General features: G+C 27.0%; 1 protein-coding gene across 1 annotated transcript in view; it reads left to right on the top strand.

The window, feature by feature from the left end:
* Positions 1-16,788, top strand: part of LOC141524388 (uncharacterized) — a 43,109-nt gene that overhangs the window by 12,978 nt on the left and 13,343 nt on the right. Inside the window, exon 2 of the mRNA XM_074238239.1 lies at positions 14,717-15,078. Within this exon, the coding sequence (XP_074094340.1) occupies positions 14,929-15,078 (150 nt within the window). The 5' untranslated portion in view covers positions 14,717-14,928. The remainder of the gene's footprint in view (positions 1-14,716; positions 15,079-16,788) is intronic.

Genomic DNA, 16,788 nt, shown 5'->3' with positions numbered 1-16,788 from the left:
GAGCATAAAGGAATATACATTTTTAAAAATATTTAAGTAATTAATCTCATTAACGTCACAAACTTTTAAAAATAATTGACAAATTATTTTTAAATATTTTATTCCATTATTAACAACCTTTTCCGTATGCAGAAAAAATTTAATCCTTATTTTTATTTTAATACAAAAGACTTAATTTCGAATAAATCTCGATACGGATTATACCTGAAGGTACGTTTGTGTAGGAATATCGTGGTGATAATACCGATAGGACTTACCCTTGTTTATACGTCCTTTTGGTATTAGAGAGTTATTTAAAGCCTAGTAAACGCATAAATTTTCTTTTTCATGGCTAATCGTATATATATTTTTTTAAACTCAGGATTTATAAATTTTTTTTTCGTTTAACGTACGGAAAAAACACAGTTCTATTTTTCATGTTGATAATACCTTTAAAAAAATATATTTGAATAAAGCATTGAAAAAATATAGCTATCAATAAATTTTGAGAATGATTTGAACCGATTTGAACGAAAGATTTTAAGAATTCTCAAAAAAACTACAAAAAAATTTTTTTCAAATGTGTTTTTTTTTGGAATAACTTTTAAACGGCTTTACCTATCGATTCCAAAAACTAACTAGCTCTTGACATAAAAAAATCACGTCGATCGCCGCCAGCCTGATCAAAATCGATTGATTCGTTCGTGAGTTATTGTTGTCGAAAAAAAGGTTTTTTTTAGAATTACTTCAAAATTACTTGTTTGATCAATTTAAACTTGAATGTTCATTATGATGGTTCAAAAATTGCGTTGAAAGCCGCCAACCTTGAAAATCGGTTCATTCATTCAAAAATTCCAAAAATAGTGTTTTATTGAACTTCTATCAAACTTTTGAACTCGGGGAGTTCAAAATAATTCGAAAATTTTATTTTTGAGTTCGAAAAGCTTATGAACATAACAAGTGCAATTTTGAGCGCTTGAGTATGGCATTAGCGGTAAGTTGCAGGGATTGCCTTTAGGGTCAACTGTTTTTCTGATTTTTTTTTATTTAACATACTCTATTTTTCGGCACATTTGAAAATAAAAATTACTAAACCCATGAGAAGATAATTTTATTTGAAATATTTTTTAAAACTTCTAGAAACACACATTAGTATAATACTATACTTAGAAATACAATGCATGCACGGATAACACCAAAAATATCTTCGGCAAAAGTATCAGGAGCTAATTAACGTAATGTATATCTATATATATAAAAATCAATTGCTGTGCGTTAGTCTCGCTAAAACTCAAAAACGGCTGGACCGATTTTCAAAATTTTTTTTTTGTTTTATTCGTTATAGTTCAGGGATGGTTTAGAAAAAAAAAATTTTGGAATTTTGGAATTGAAAAAAATTTCAGCTTAAAAAATAAAAAATTGTTAATTTTGTATCGAAATCGCTATTGTTACGATTGAGCCTCAAGGTTGCAAGAGTATACAAAATTGTCCAATATGCAGGAAGATACGTACAAGTATACTTTGGGTATCTTTATATATATATATATAAAAGCCATATATAATAGCTAAATTTGTCATTAAAGACAAATTTTTGGGAACTGGGGGAAATAAAGGATAAAGAGGGAAGGGGAGGACCTTTACTCAGTAGGAATTTTCGGTAACTGAAAAAGTAATTCGGACAGCCCAGACCGGGAATCGAACCCGGATTGTTTGGTTACGCGCCAAAGGCTCTATAATTTGTTATACATTTATTATATAAATAAAACACATAAAACATATTAAAATGACCAACAAGTTTCATTTAATAACTTAATACCAACTTAACCGTCTACAATACGACCAGTGTTAATTGTTGACAAAAATAAATTAGAGTTTACAGGTTAAAAATCACAAATCAAAATTTGTAAAAAAAATAATTTTTGAAGGTGATACGAAGTTCACCGGGTCAGCTAGTTATTTATATATTTGAATAAAATAAATATTTATACCTACGGAATAATTAATCGCTTGCTATACAGTAATAAATATAAACTGCAAAATTTTGGGTGATGATAAAAAAACTGCTAAGTACAATCTCCATAATTGTCGAAAGTAATTTTATACCAAAGAATATAAGCATTAAAAGCTTTAGCAGACTTAAAACGTATATTTAAAATATCTCCTGAAAAGCGGCACAGTATAAGTATAGCTAACAGGACGTGCAAATGAAGTAGGTAGCATTACATTACATTAATAGAAGACGTGGGTGATAATGTCTCTTTTCTGTCCTTAGGCAACAATTGGGTTCACACCCTCTTTACCAAATCCACCTATATTTATATTTATATTTATACATTGTAAAGAATGCGACACAAAAGGATACGACACTTCAATATAACTTTTCTTGTTAGCTACAGCATAACTATAAGACACTTTGACGTTTCATCGATTTCCGCATCAGTAGCATTTACGCTAACGCCAGGATTTTGTATATGGTATGTAAAATAAAAACTATACCGGATAGAAGCAATATCACCGTCAGATTTCTCTCACTGAAATAAATCCATGCATTTAAATATAATATAATTTATTATAAAACATAGAACATATTTCAATTTAATCCATGCATTTATATGCATTGACATAAATTTGTTTGTTTATTTGTTTGTTTGTTTGCTCGAAATATTGAAAGCACTCGTGGCCTCAATTAATTGTTTTTTTCTACCTGAATCGAAACATTTGTATGTTATTGTTATTGTTATTATTACGATTATTTTTCTCTGGATTGCTCTGTTATTTTTAATCACTTGTGTCCCCGGCGCCCTCAAAACTCAACGTGAAATTTTCGCTTAGTTTTTTTAAACATGAAACAATAGGAAGATTGCCATTTATTTCACGATTTTAGGGTGACTTTAGGAATTACACTTGAGAAAGTATTCCATTCTATTTTACCTACTATCTTTTGTCTTTTATTTCCTTTGTTTCGAGTTTTTTTTTTTTTTTTTTTTTTTTTTTTTTTTTAAATTACTTTGTCGACTGTCCAAATAATATTAATATTTTTTAGTCTGTATAAAATAAGACAAAGTTCTTCATCATTTATTTACTCGAGTTGATACAAGAATTTTAATAAAAGATTCTGGTGCCTTCAAAATAGTAATAAAGCGTAGCAGCGTTGAAAAAAAATAGACTACAAACTTTATGAAAAATATTACATAAAACTATATAATTTTTTTGAGATCGTGCAGCGAATAGAAATAAGACTAGCAGTATTTAATTAATTCATACAAATGTAACGAAAATTGGATTCTTAATTAAGGAATCAGGTATTTTTTTTCACCTTATGAATTTTTTAATTAGAGAATTGCATATTATGAGAAAAATTATTAAAAATTATACGCACAAAAATTTTTAAGTCGATTTGATTTGTTTATTTGAAATGAAAAAATTCTGGAATGTCCGTCGTATTAATTATCATTTTTCTTTTCAAACATACGTCAGTTTTATAAATATTTATTCAACATAAATGAGTATATGAATCAATAATTTTAACAATCTATATCAGTTCCAAAATAAACCGACGTAGTAATAAAAAATTTTTAAGAATAAAATAATTAATTTGTCGGCTTTTTATAGACAAAAAATCATCAGGTAAATTATCTAAGTTTAATCATTTTGATAATTTTTCACTTCGTTAGTACACCTAGTTTCGGATTTAATCATAATTAATTCAGCAAATTTTTAAGTGAAGAACTTTAGGGTATAATTTTGATGATCATGAACTTTTAATAGTTTATATTAATCTTTCCGCTATCTACTGTCTAAAGTGAGCTCTGACAACTTTTATAATTTAAAACTTTGTTATGCAATGAAAAGTTTCTGTAAATTATTTTAAAATCGAAGCACTTTTTTAATTATATAAAAATAAGTAGAAAAAAAATTTTTTAGCGAACTTTCATCAAATAAAATTAATTAATAGTTTTTAGATTGATTTTTTTAGAAATTTATTTATTATAGTTAATTTTATATCTAATATTATAATTTTGAGAAAATTTTTTTATTATCGGTTTTTTATAAAAAAATTGTGTAACAAAAATTTCATTGGAAAAGTTGGAATTTTTGAAACTTGTAACTGGAATTTATAAACAACAATTTTGAATTATAAATTAAAAATTTTGAAAATAAACCCATTTATTTTTAATTGAAAATATAAATGACTAAATTTATAAAAATCAGAATTGAATTATTTTGAATTTATATTTTGGAAATCCACTCTTATAATTTAGATGAAAAATATGAAAATATATCATGTAAGCAAACTATTCGTAACGTGATTGGTCAAATATATCATAAGCATGAAAATATATGTAAACCCTAAACTCAGGCGCGCGCTTGCGCGCGCAAATTCAAATTCTAGTATCTAATAAAAATTTGATTTAAAAAGTTTTGACTCTCAAAACTTATTCCTGAAATTAATTAACTGAATTTTTGAATTTTTAAAATTACTTCTAAATAATTTTGTTATTTTTTTAAGCTTATAAATATTATTTAACTATAAAAGTACACAAGGAAGGATCCTTAATAATAAGTACTCGTAAAGCTAGTTAAAACCAAAGTTAGTCCACATAAAATATAATAACATAGCCAAATATCTTGGATAAAAGCCACAGCAATAGTAATAGTACACCTGGCTTAATTCCAACAGTTAAACACGATATTTCTTTTCCTTATCCGCACTTACTTATGTGCGCCAAAATCTAGTATAATCTCTTTCGTATCCTAGTGATGTTAAAGTGCCAAGATAAATTTCTGATTCCCAAACCAACTGATGATCGATTGTAATCTTAACTCAAATCTAATAATACAAACTACAATTTTTTGAGGATAAAATTTCTTCCATACAATACAAATATAAGACACAAAATAGGTCACTGTGCTTAACCATACACAGAGCTTGGGTGTGGACGATAACTGTCCTTTAGATTTTAAAGAGTAGAGAAAAAAAAAGAGGAAAGTATAGCGCATCCCTTGAATTTCTGACTCGAGGGTTGCTTTGCTATGCTCGGCGTATGTATTTTGCCAACAGAGATGCTTTTTTTCACTTTTACCCTCTCTACTTGCTCATTGCTCTTATACCTCATTTCTCATCTAAACTATTCTTTTAATATTAAAAAAAAGCCACAAATTTTCACACTCGCTTGTTTACTTTAAACAACCCATTAGTTTGTGTCTTACTTTCGTTAAATATTTACTCTGTTAATGCATTATATTTTATGGCTAATGTATTAATTTAAAAATTAATGATACATTGCAATAATTAAATGCAATATTTTCGATTTTTTTCAAAATCTCCCTCAGCTAGGCTTTATTACCCGCCAGTACCTTAATTCATCAAGTTGATTCTTAGTTTTGGTTTTATAAATTCTTTCATTTGTGAAAATAAACAAATTAAATGACAAGTAAATAAAACATTATTATATCAAATGAGTAGAGTAAATATTAGGGTGGGTCAAAAAAATCGAATAATTTATTTTTGATTTTATACTCTGAAAAATAGGTTCGTAGACACCTAAAAAGAATTCTCTCTAAGTATAAGCTCTTAATTATAACGGGAAGGTCCTCCGCTTTGCGGGTTTCTATTTTTTTCGAATAATCAGATAAAAAAATTTATATCTCGCTTCCAACTGCTTGGAAAAATATTCCATGGCATAGATTTTGTGAGAAATTGAATGCTTTACAAAAAAGGTCTCTTATGACTTTTTCAAAAACTCAACCGATTAAAAGATATTCATAGTTGAAGTTTGGCTATTTTAAGGAAAATATTCGTTTTTATTATGAATTTTATAAGTCGATGAAAAAAAATTATTTCGGATTGCGGAACTCATGACTTTGTAGGAAATTTACTGCTCTACAAAAATGGTCTCTTATGATTTTTTGATTAAGTGAAGCCGTTACGAGATATTCATCGTCAAACATTAACAAATATCAATATTTCCAGTTTTTGATCAATAATTCGATAAATTTTAATTTAAACTATGAGTTTCAGGAAAATTTACATAAATTTGAGTTTCGATCGATAAAGAAATGTTATAATAAGTTAGATAAAGAATTATTGGAATTATCATTGATTTTCCTTGGAGAAATGCCTCAAGAAAAGATTTCTTTCAAACGTCCTGGTGCTGTTCATCATGCTAGATGGATGGCTAAGGCCATTTATAGTTTGAAAATGTATCTATTCAGAGATGAATTCAAACTCTCTCAGAAAGAATTGCATGGTCTTCGTCATTTCTGTATTTTTATAGTTACATTGTATTTAAAAGCTTGGTTTTCATCAACTTCTGCAACAACTGCTGCTTATCATGACTTGCAGTTTATGAAAAATTTATTGGAGTACAAACATATCAATCCTTTGATTTCTTCAGCTACGTGTGAAAAAATGATTTCGCACTTATGGTATTTGAGCGATGAACTTGCCATTTTATCACTGTTTGACGATGGCGTTCCATTAGAAGTAAAAAAAGTATTGTTGAAGCTGTTAATACTCGTGAAGGTACAGATTCTAAAGCTAAAAGATTTGTAATTGCTAAAAAGATTTGAATTCATTGGCGCAGAGAACTCTGAGTGACTTTGTGTCTAAAAAGTCATTAAATCTTTTCAAAATCTTCGATCTACCGTATGACTTTCTTGATGTCGATGTTGAATTATGGCCTACTAATGAGAGTTATCTCGAAAATAAAGAATACTTTCAACAACTAAAAGTTGTCAATGATTCAGCAGAGCGAGCTGTTGCATTAGTCAGTGAATATAATCAATGCTTGACAAAAATGAAGAACAATTCCAGTACTTATTGCAAGTTGTCAAAGAACATCAAAAACATTCCCAAATTGTAATAAAAGAAATTATTTATAGTAATAGCGTACTGTTATGTTAAAAATATAGACAATTATATTGCAATTGATAATTCAATAAAAAATTTATCTATAAAAAAGTTAAATACTGGTTGTTTCTCACTTGATTCAATACTTTTCATATTAAATTTGACAAAGAAATATGTCATTCACTTCAAATTAAACTAATCATTGGCTATATGTCGAAAAAATGCTCTAATTTCTTGTTTTAATGCAATCAAACAAGCTCAAGACTGAAAACAATATTAAAAAAATTGTTTATAACATTTCTTTATCGATCGAAACTCAAATTTATGTAAATTTTCCTGAAACTCATAGTTTAAATTAAAATTTATCGAATTATTGATCAAAAACTGGAAATATTGATATTCGTTAATGTTTGACGATGAATATCTCGTAACGGCTTCACTTAATCAAAAAATCATAAGAGACCATTTTTGTAGAGCAGTAAATTTCCTACAAAATCATTAGTTCCGCAATCCGAAATAATTTTTTTCATCGACTTATAAAATTCATAATAAAAACGAATATTTTCCTTAAAATAGCCAAACTTCAACTATGAATATCTTTTAATCGGTTGAGTTTTTGAAAAAGTCATAAGAGACCTTTTTGTAAAGCATTCAATTTCTCACAAAATCTATGCCACGGAATATTTTTCCAAGCAGTTGGAAGCGAGATATAAATTTTTTTATCTGATTATTCGAAAAAAATAGAAACCCGCAAAGCGGAGGACCTTCCCGTTATAATTAAGAGCTTATACTTGGAGAGAATTCTTTTTAGGTGTCTACGAACCTATTTTTCAGAGTATGAAGTCAAAAATAAATTATTCGATTTTTTTGACCCACCCTAGTAAATATAAATATAATAAACTTTTAAATCTTTACCTCTTGGTGTCTCTTAGCTTGAGTTTATTCCATCTCTCGTGGATATTTTCAGATCGGATGAGTCACATGTTAGGTGCTAACTTTGGACTGGATTTTTTTCTTCAATCCATACTTATACTATACCACATTCCCATTCCCATCTTGTTATTTTGTAAATAGGGCATAGCTCCATACTCCATGGTGTTGACTCTTATCCCTGAATATATATGTATCGACTGTAGCCTGTCTCAAGAGACTCATTTCATCGAGTCTTTTCTAACGAGTAAACACATATGATCGCTATTTCTCTTTACACTCGAATAAATCTTCTAATCCTCTTTATTTTATTTTCACGTGAGAAAACCATTTATATAAAATATATATATATATATATATATATATATATATATATATATATATATATATATATATATATATATATATATATATATATATATATATATTAATAAATACAATGTACTCATTTATGTTATAAATGAAGTTTAAAGGCTGATCATTTTTTTCCCTTAAGATTTATTACAATTTAGTAACAGATGTTCTCTCAGCTAGTTTTGAAGCTATGCCTATAAAAATATGACTTTCCATTACATAAGACACTTAGCAGTTTGAGCTCTTCAAACTGGAAAAAATTTTCCCACGTCTAGACAGCTAAGTGTTTTAAGAATCGGGATAAATAAACCAATATTATGAATAATATTTTGTTTTAAACTTAAGAACAATGAACTTTATTATAAAAACAATTTATTATTAAGCTATTGGGAATTTGGACCAAATGATAACAATTCTTTAGTAATTTACCAAAATACTTTTCATGAAATAGTTCAGAAATTCAACATTACCAACTATATTACAAAACCAAAGTATAAATAATAGTAGGAGGGGTATCAGAATTTTTGATACCCCGACAGAATATCCCGTAAATAAATATCCCCGGGGCTAAATACCACTGCGACAAAATATTTAAATATATGAATATTAATTTTTTTAAGATTAATAATGTCGAATAAACACACACAAAATTCATGATAAAAGGGCACAACATAATAACAAGCTTACATTTCGGCGTATTTTTCGATAAACACATATGATATCGAGTTTAAATAAATAATTTTTTACATATATGTCATCTTTTGGTTGAATCCAATTCTATTTTATATTTTGACAGTCGCAATATTCAAAAATATTATAATTTTTAATATTATTGATAATTAATTTTGTGGTATTCGTTGTTATTTATCAACTGATGTCATTTTGTTGTAGTTGTAATAACTAAATCATGATCATTTTTGTAATAGTTGACAAATGTTACCTAATAACCAATATTTGAAATTTTCGTAAAGTCATACTACGAATATTTGTTGAAAAAACATTAATAAGTGTTAAAATAAATTTAATAATTTTTTTCAAATTTATTGTTTTGAATTGTTTTATTAAAAAATTTAATTATTTAAGATATTTTGTCTAAGATTATTTTTTTTTAGAATATTTTGTCATAAGTGTTTTCATTCTAAACGACAATTTCTGGTATTATTACTTATACTATTTTTAATCATGACTAAATAAATGCTGCAGTACATCTTGCATAACTAATGAAGCCAAAATTAAAAAACATAAAAAAATGTGAAATTAAAAATTTGAACTTTACACAAGTTCTCTATTCCCACCCGGACTTCCTCATGAAACCAGATAATTGAATATTCCGCTGGCACCCCTGTCTCGTTGTTCTCCTCCCCCCTCTTAGATTTCCTAGTAAAAGGATGCTCGGGTGCACAAATGTGTATACACAAAATTCGTAGAGATAAACCAGACGCACAGTAGACTGAGGGAAATCGCAAGAGTCCACATGGATAAATCATATCCCAAAGGTTGTATATGTATATTGTTGAGCCGGTGAATTTTCAACCACACTTTGCCTCCATTCTCTAAACTCTCCTGTCTCATCTCGTTACCAGATAGCACAGCAAGCTATCTTTATTTCCGGAGTCAGGAAGATGCCTCATGCACCGTACCCCAATCCCATCATCCCTCTGAGTTGTGCGGCTACCTACCACCATCATTTCCTACCAATTTTAATCTTCTGCACGTGCACGGAAAAATCTTATAAAGCTTTTCCCGTCAAATAAAAAATTATATTACTCAGTATTAAGACTCATTTCCAAATTTATTAGAAGTGGTTAAAACTTTAATAACTCTAAGTTATTATTTTTTATTTATCTACTCGTCTATACACTTTATACGTCACTAAAATTGTATTTATTACTCGCGTTATGAAGAAAGTTTACATAGGGGTGGTTGAAATGAATTTTTAAAAGATATTTCAATTTTTTCTCTGTTAAATTTAAATATCCTCCTATGTTATGATTGCGTAAAAAGAAATGCTCACTTTTTTTTAATCCCGTTTAAAATTTTTTACTTTTATGGGTTTTTTAAATCTCTCCAATAATCAACATGATTGAGGGGGTATTCCAGTCTAGAAGCATGCGATTCAGGTCATTTTTTGAAGTGCCGTAAAAAAAAGGCAATCAATATTTATACAATCCATTTTTTTATAAATTATTTATTAACATTACAAGAATGCAGAAAAAAATAAAAAAAAGTTGAAAATTCAAATTTTTACTATTTTTAAAAAATTCGAAATAGTCAAAAAAAGTAGTAAAAAAAATAATTCTTCTTTTTCAGGCACTCGCCATTTTGAGAAAACATTTTTTTTCAACTTTTCCCTTGTTCATGCTCCCAACATTCTTTATAATTTTGTTCTATTCATATTTTATAGATTCAATTTTTTTAGCATCACTATTTCATGTTGAATTTAGAGCAATAATTTAGTTTTAACTTTGTATTCAAACCTTTAAGAATGAAACCGTACTTTGCATTATAAATAATAAATTGAACCAATCTAAATGTATATTTAATAATCTGATCAATTAGAATCTACAGTATTTAAAAGGATCCTTTGACTCTAAATTAAATTTATTTACGCTTTTATATTATAGATACGGCTGAGCGATAATATAAAGCACAACCGATGGTTCACATTTAAAGGGTGCAATTATCGGCATTATACTTCAAAAATAACCAGTAATAAAAAAAAAAAGTTAAAGAAACAATATATAATTTATTAAACTATTTGTTTTATAATTAATTCAACATGAATAATTATTATTAATGAATAAAAACAAAAATAACAAATCATTATTAAGAATCAGAAGAGAAATATTTTCATAATCAAATCAAAATAAAAATCCAAGTTTTAATTATTTAAAAAGTTAGTTAATAAAAAGTGAAACTATGAATGGTAAAAAAATTAAATTAATCTGACACCCTTTTTAAATTCATTCGCATTGAATTTACTTTTTAAATTAATAAAGGATATTATTTTTTTCGCGCTTTGTCTTTAAAAATAAAAATTCAATAAATCCTCAACACAATAAAATTATCTTTTATATATTAATTGGCTCAATACAAGCCAGACGTTAAAATACAAAAAATTTCAATGCAACAGCGTTGGTATTTTAATTTTTGTTTTCCGTATCATCATACTGTCGCGTTATATCTGGGGACGAATTTATTATTGGTTTATCCGAGAAAGAGCGTAGGTATAAATTTTTGACACAGACCCTCCGAATTAATTATCGTAATTATTATTTCAATTTTCTTAATTAAATAACCGTAATAAACAGACCGCGTATACAAATAGAATAATTAAAACAAAATGACATGTTATTAAAATATTAAAATACATAAAATTAAATCAAAAGAGACATGCAAATAATTCGTCATATTCTGAACATACAATTTATATTTTCCGGTAAAATATAATGGATAATAGTAAATCCACGAGCCAGTTTCTCGTACTCTGTTATTATATAAATGTATTGTATTACATTACATGTGAATGTGAATTTGAACATCTGACTGTTGATTGTACGGTATTTGCCGGAGTCATACGTTTATCCAAGCTATTTACAGATAACATAGATGAGAGCAACGTAAGCACATAGTGCATTCACGAATGCAGAGCAATGCATATAAATATAAAGAGTAATGTTATGTGAATGTGTACTACAGAGTATGACATACGGAGTATAAAGTACACGGAGAATCCTTGGTGCATTATATTACAAGCAGCGAAGGATTTTGTGGTCGTAGCAACCACATACCCTCCCAGGAAATGTACACTCCACCCTTCTACCCTCGGATAGAGCCAGTGCAAAGTGACATCATGTATATACATAATGTAGCAGACGACACGAGCTACACTAGTGCATCGGGATTGGGATCAGGAGAATTGGGGGACAAGTCAAAGCCTTGTTAGTGTCTGGTGCCACCTGACAAACGTCTCTCTAACAATAAAGGGTTATCATCACCCCCTGCGGTCAATTTAATTTATCGTAAGCCCGTGTGGTCAATCTATCACTGTGTTTATCTACTATTTTTACCGGAGTTTAAGTTGTTATTCAATTGCAACTACATTATTGAAACAATAATCTTAAATCAAAAGAAATATTTTTAAACTTCACAGGAAATTTTTTCTTTAATAATCGATTTAAAGAATACTACCTTCTATCAATACAATCAAAATTTTCGGGAATTTTTTTGACAGGGAAAATAAAGGAATTTGGGAATCGGATTTTTTTTATTTTATTAAGGGTATATTGAAGATTATTACACTAAATTTTTATTAAAAAATATTTAATTATTACAAAGTTATTAACAATCTCGTAGAGCATTAAAGAAAATTTTTCCTCTCCATGGTCGGTTCGATAACTCAAAAACTAATCATCTGAAAATAAAAACCTAAATTGATTTTTAATCAGTAAAGATGTAGTTATTGTCGGACGTACGGAATTTTGAAAATTTTCATTTAAAAAAAAATAGCGACTGATTGAAAATTTTTTCACTATTCTTACTTTTTTTTTTTTTTATCCCGGCTAAAAAAAATCTTCAAAATAAAAATTTTTTAAATTAAAAAAATCGAAAAAATTTTTTCTTGCTCCAAAATAGCTTTTGTCTTCATTAAAATTTTCTTGATGCAAGAAATTTTTTTTTCTGTGAACTATTTAGCGATTTTTAAGTTGAGCAAGGTTAAAATCGACTCAAAACCAATTTTGGGTGGATTTTATTAAAATCTATTTTCTGTATTTGTTCTCATGGTCATATAATAATTAATTGACTTATTTATTCTACAAACTTCACCTTCCACTTCAGGTGTAATCAAATGGCATTTTTTTTTTTTTTTTACTATACACTTGCAATGCTTTATATTGAACTGAGAAAAAGTAATTAACGATAGATTTGAAATAGGAAAACAGTCATATCATCTATGATGTATAGTGGACGGTTCGTCAACTGTTGTCTGGTCATGCATATCAATTGTTAGCTTCATAGTTATTTGTATTTTAAATTACAAATTTTTGTTATTTTTTCGAATACATATTTTTCCATCTTCTCACTCTCATATTCTCGATTATCCTTCAGACTGGTTCTTTATATATTATATTTCTCTCTTGTCATATTCATGTGTATGCACGAATGCTTCGACGGCAGTCATTCATTGCACGGACTTTACGCCCCTTTGATTACCCATTGGGGAATTGAATTCGTATATCCGGGAAAACGTGATATCCTCTCGCACAAAAGTCTGCAAATATCGAAAATATATTTCAAGAATTTATAAAAAAGAAATGGATAATATAATATAAATAAAAATATGTTGATTTTGTTGGATCATTTGAATAACTTCATTTCATATTTAAAGAGGAAATATATAAAATATATGATAACTAGCATGTATTTTTTTTTCTTTTCAATTTTATGAGAAAAATTTTCTGTTTTATTGATATTTTTTGAGGAAACCGCATCTATTTTATCTCACGCTCGAATAAACGAAGAACATTTTTTACGCTTTTGTGTTACGACAAATATTCCAAAACTATTGTCTTTTCTTTGAAATAAAATGGTAGTTTAAAAATAAAATTTTTTTTTATCATTTTTAATTAAAAAAAAAGGTTCTTTAAAAAATTTGAATTTGAAAAAAAATTTTTTTTTGATTTACATATTAAAAGTTTTTAAATTCGATTTTGACAGAAAGTAGAAAACGATTTGTATAAATTGTAATTTTTTAAATCTCTAAATACCCATTTAAAAATTTTTAAACGAATTAAAACTTTTTTTTTTATTATTATTCAATAAAAGAAATACAAATTTGCTCCCAATTTATTCACTCTAAAAATTTTTTACAGTGTATTTAGCGATAGAAAGTTAATTAAATTCAGCAAATTAATTTAATCAGTTAATCAAATTAATAAGTATTTTTTTTTTTATAAAAATGTAATGCAATAATAATTTTAGTAATTTCATTACTAATAGAATTATTAATTTAATATTACTTCAACCAGCTAACGAAAGATCGAATTTTAACGAATAATAAATTAATTATCTAGAAATGAAATCAAATTATTGAACGAATATGAAGTAACGGACATTAATGGATAGAAATTTCCAATGCCAAAAAAAAAATTGAACTTTTTGTAAAAAAAGTACAGCTTTGATATTTGAAATAAAGTTTGACTAATGTCAAAAATTGGACGTACACCCTCATCTCGACGATCCACACATTTTATAACTCGTCAACCCGTGTACAGAAAAGTCAGTTTCCCCTAGAACTAAACGCCTATACGTACAATATTATATATATATATATATATATATATATATATATATATATATATATATATATATATATATATATACTTATAAAACTAAACAAGTAAAGTCGAGACGGTAAAGTTTCTAATACTCTGTACGTTCATTGTTGAGAAAATTCTACTGAAAGCTTTCTACTAGATTTCAATCTTCTTAAACTTTTCAAGCCCTTTTAACTTCGTGAAAAAAATTAAACAAATAAATATAAAGAAAGAATTTTTGTTTGCTATTTTATTTACCAATGAAATGTTATTTGTGTTACAGATTTGTCGACAAAAAAAAGGGATACTCGGTGGAAGACGATCCGAATCACACCAAAAAATTCAAATATAATTTTATAAATTAGATAAATATTTATAATAAGTAAATTTATATTTTAAAAAAATAGTATTAAATATACTTGAATGATAAATTTACATTGAGAAGAAAACTAAAATCGGCGAAGCTGATAACTATTGTTTGTTGTGGGCGTAATCATGTTCGGTACGAAGTTGCGTACGTGGATGGAGGCGCATATCGTGCGACCCAAGAAAAAAAAAGATAGAAAGAAAGGTGAAAAAGGCTTTGATTCAAATTGCAACTCACCAGGTAGTCACAGTAACCGATCACCGTCAGGACTTCATCAGGTATTCTTTAGTTTAACGATTAAAAATTTTACTTCTATCAATTCTTCGAAAAAGAAGAGATTTTAAAACAAATTTTTACCTTTCAATTCTTTATAAAAAAATTAGGAAAATATTGATAAATTTCAACAATATTTTTGTGTCGATATTTAGTTAATTATATATACATACATTTGCTATTAAAAATAAATGACATACAAATATTCTGCAGAATGTAATTATCGTAACTTATCACTTATCTTCATACAGGTCTGGTTTTAATGTTATTAATGATACACTTATTAAAATTAACAAGATAATGACATCAATTATATAAACTTCTAGAGCTTGGTAATTTTTATCTAATTAATTATCCTTTTCTTTTTATTCATAGTACCATGTCAAATTTAATTATCGAGTAGTTTATCATTATTATTAAATTATCGAGCAGTCTATTCAAGTAGTTTTTAGTGAATGCAATCAAGTTTTTATGACCAATATTTATTTATTGATTCAAAGTAAATTTTTATTTTTTAATATTTAACCCGTTGAGGACACTTGGTCCAGTGGACCCCAGGCGAACTTAGAGGCAATTTTAAATTTAATAGATTTTTTTTTTTTTTTTTAATTAAAAACAATATAAAGTACAAGGCATTGGTTTAAACCAATATAACCAATTCAGAAGGAAATTTATAAATGAGACTGAATGTGCCATCTGTTGGAGGTTGAAATCTTATTCTCACACAGAAAAAAAATTAACTTGAACAAGCGAAAAATTCTTGAACCAAGAAAATAATTTTAAAAAGTTTCATTGTCTTGAATCAAGACGAAAAATTCTTGAATCAAGAAAAATTTAATTAAACCAAGAAAATTTTCTTAGTTTAAGAATTTTTCTACTCAAATCAAGAAGATGAAGTTCTTCAAAATTATTTACTTAATTCAAGTAAATTTTTTTTTCTGTGCATTTTAAGCGACTGTCCGAAATTCGTAACTTCAAACTTCAGAATAAATATATTTTTTTAAACTTCATCAAATATTGATTTTTTTCCTTAAAATATATTATTTTCCGAATAAAATAGCGTCGGTCTTTTTTCGATATCGTAAAAATCGAAATTTCTACAACTTTTTTTTATAAAAAAAATTTCAATTTCTTAAGTTTTTTTTTTCTAAACGATTTTTCAGTATTTTTAAATTATTAGAAATTGAAAATAACTATTAAAATACTTAGAGGGAATGTTATATTAAAGTTTTAGATCATAAAAAAAATGACTGATCATTAATTGAGACCAAAGCTGATTTTTTGATCAAGTCACAGGTTTTTATAATCGTGAAAGTAGTAAATTTAGCGAAAAAATCATAAAAACAATTTTGAAAAATACTAATATCGATTTCTTGTACAAAATTTATATTTATAATGAATACAAAAAACAACCTTGACAGTGAGCGTTGGAAGTTATGCAAATGTTGCAAATATTCTTTCTTCATAAAAACTATCATAACCAGCAATTAAAATTTGTATCAGTATTTACCGCAATCTCTGATAATGAAAACAACAAATAACACAAATAAATATTATCATAAATATACATTTATACAACTAAATACTCTCTTGCGGAGAGATATATTGTTTTTGAAAATATTTAATCACTCGACTCTTTAATATTCAGCATTTACCCTCGCCCTTAATTAAAACCTGGTTTGCCAGAACACTGTGATATTTATGAGTAGCCATAT

This window comes from Cotesia typhae, unplaced genomic scaffold, assembly GCF_013202065.1.
Source record: "Cotesia typhae breed Kobodo isofemale line unplaced genomic scaffold, CoteBio_Ctyphae contig_11, whole genome shotgun sequence".
Taxonomy (NCBI): domain Eukaryota; kingdom Metazoa; phylum Arthropoda; class Insecta; order Hymenoptera; family Braconidae; genus Cotesia; species Cotesia typhae.
The sequence above is the reverse complement of the archived record's forward strand: the minus strand, read 5'-3'. Positions and strand labels throughout refer to the sequence as shown.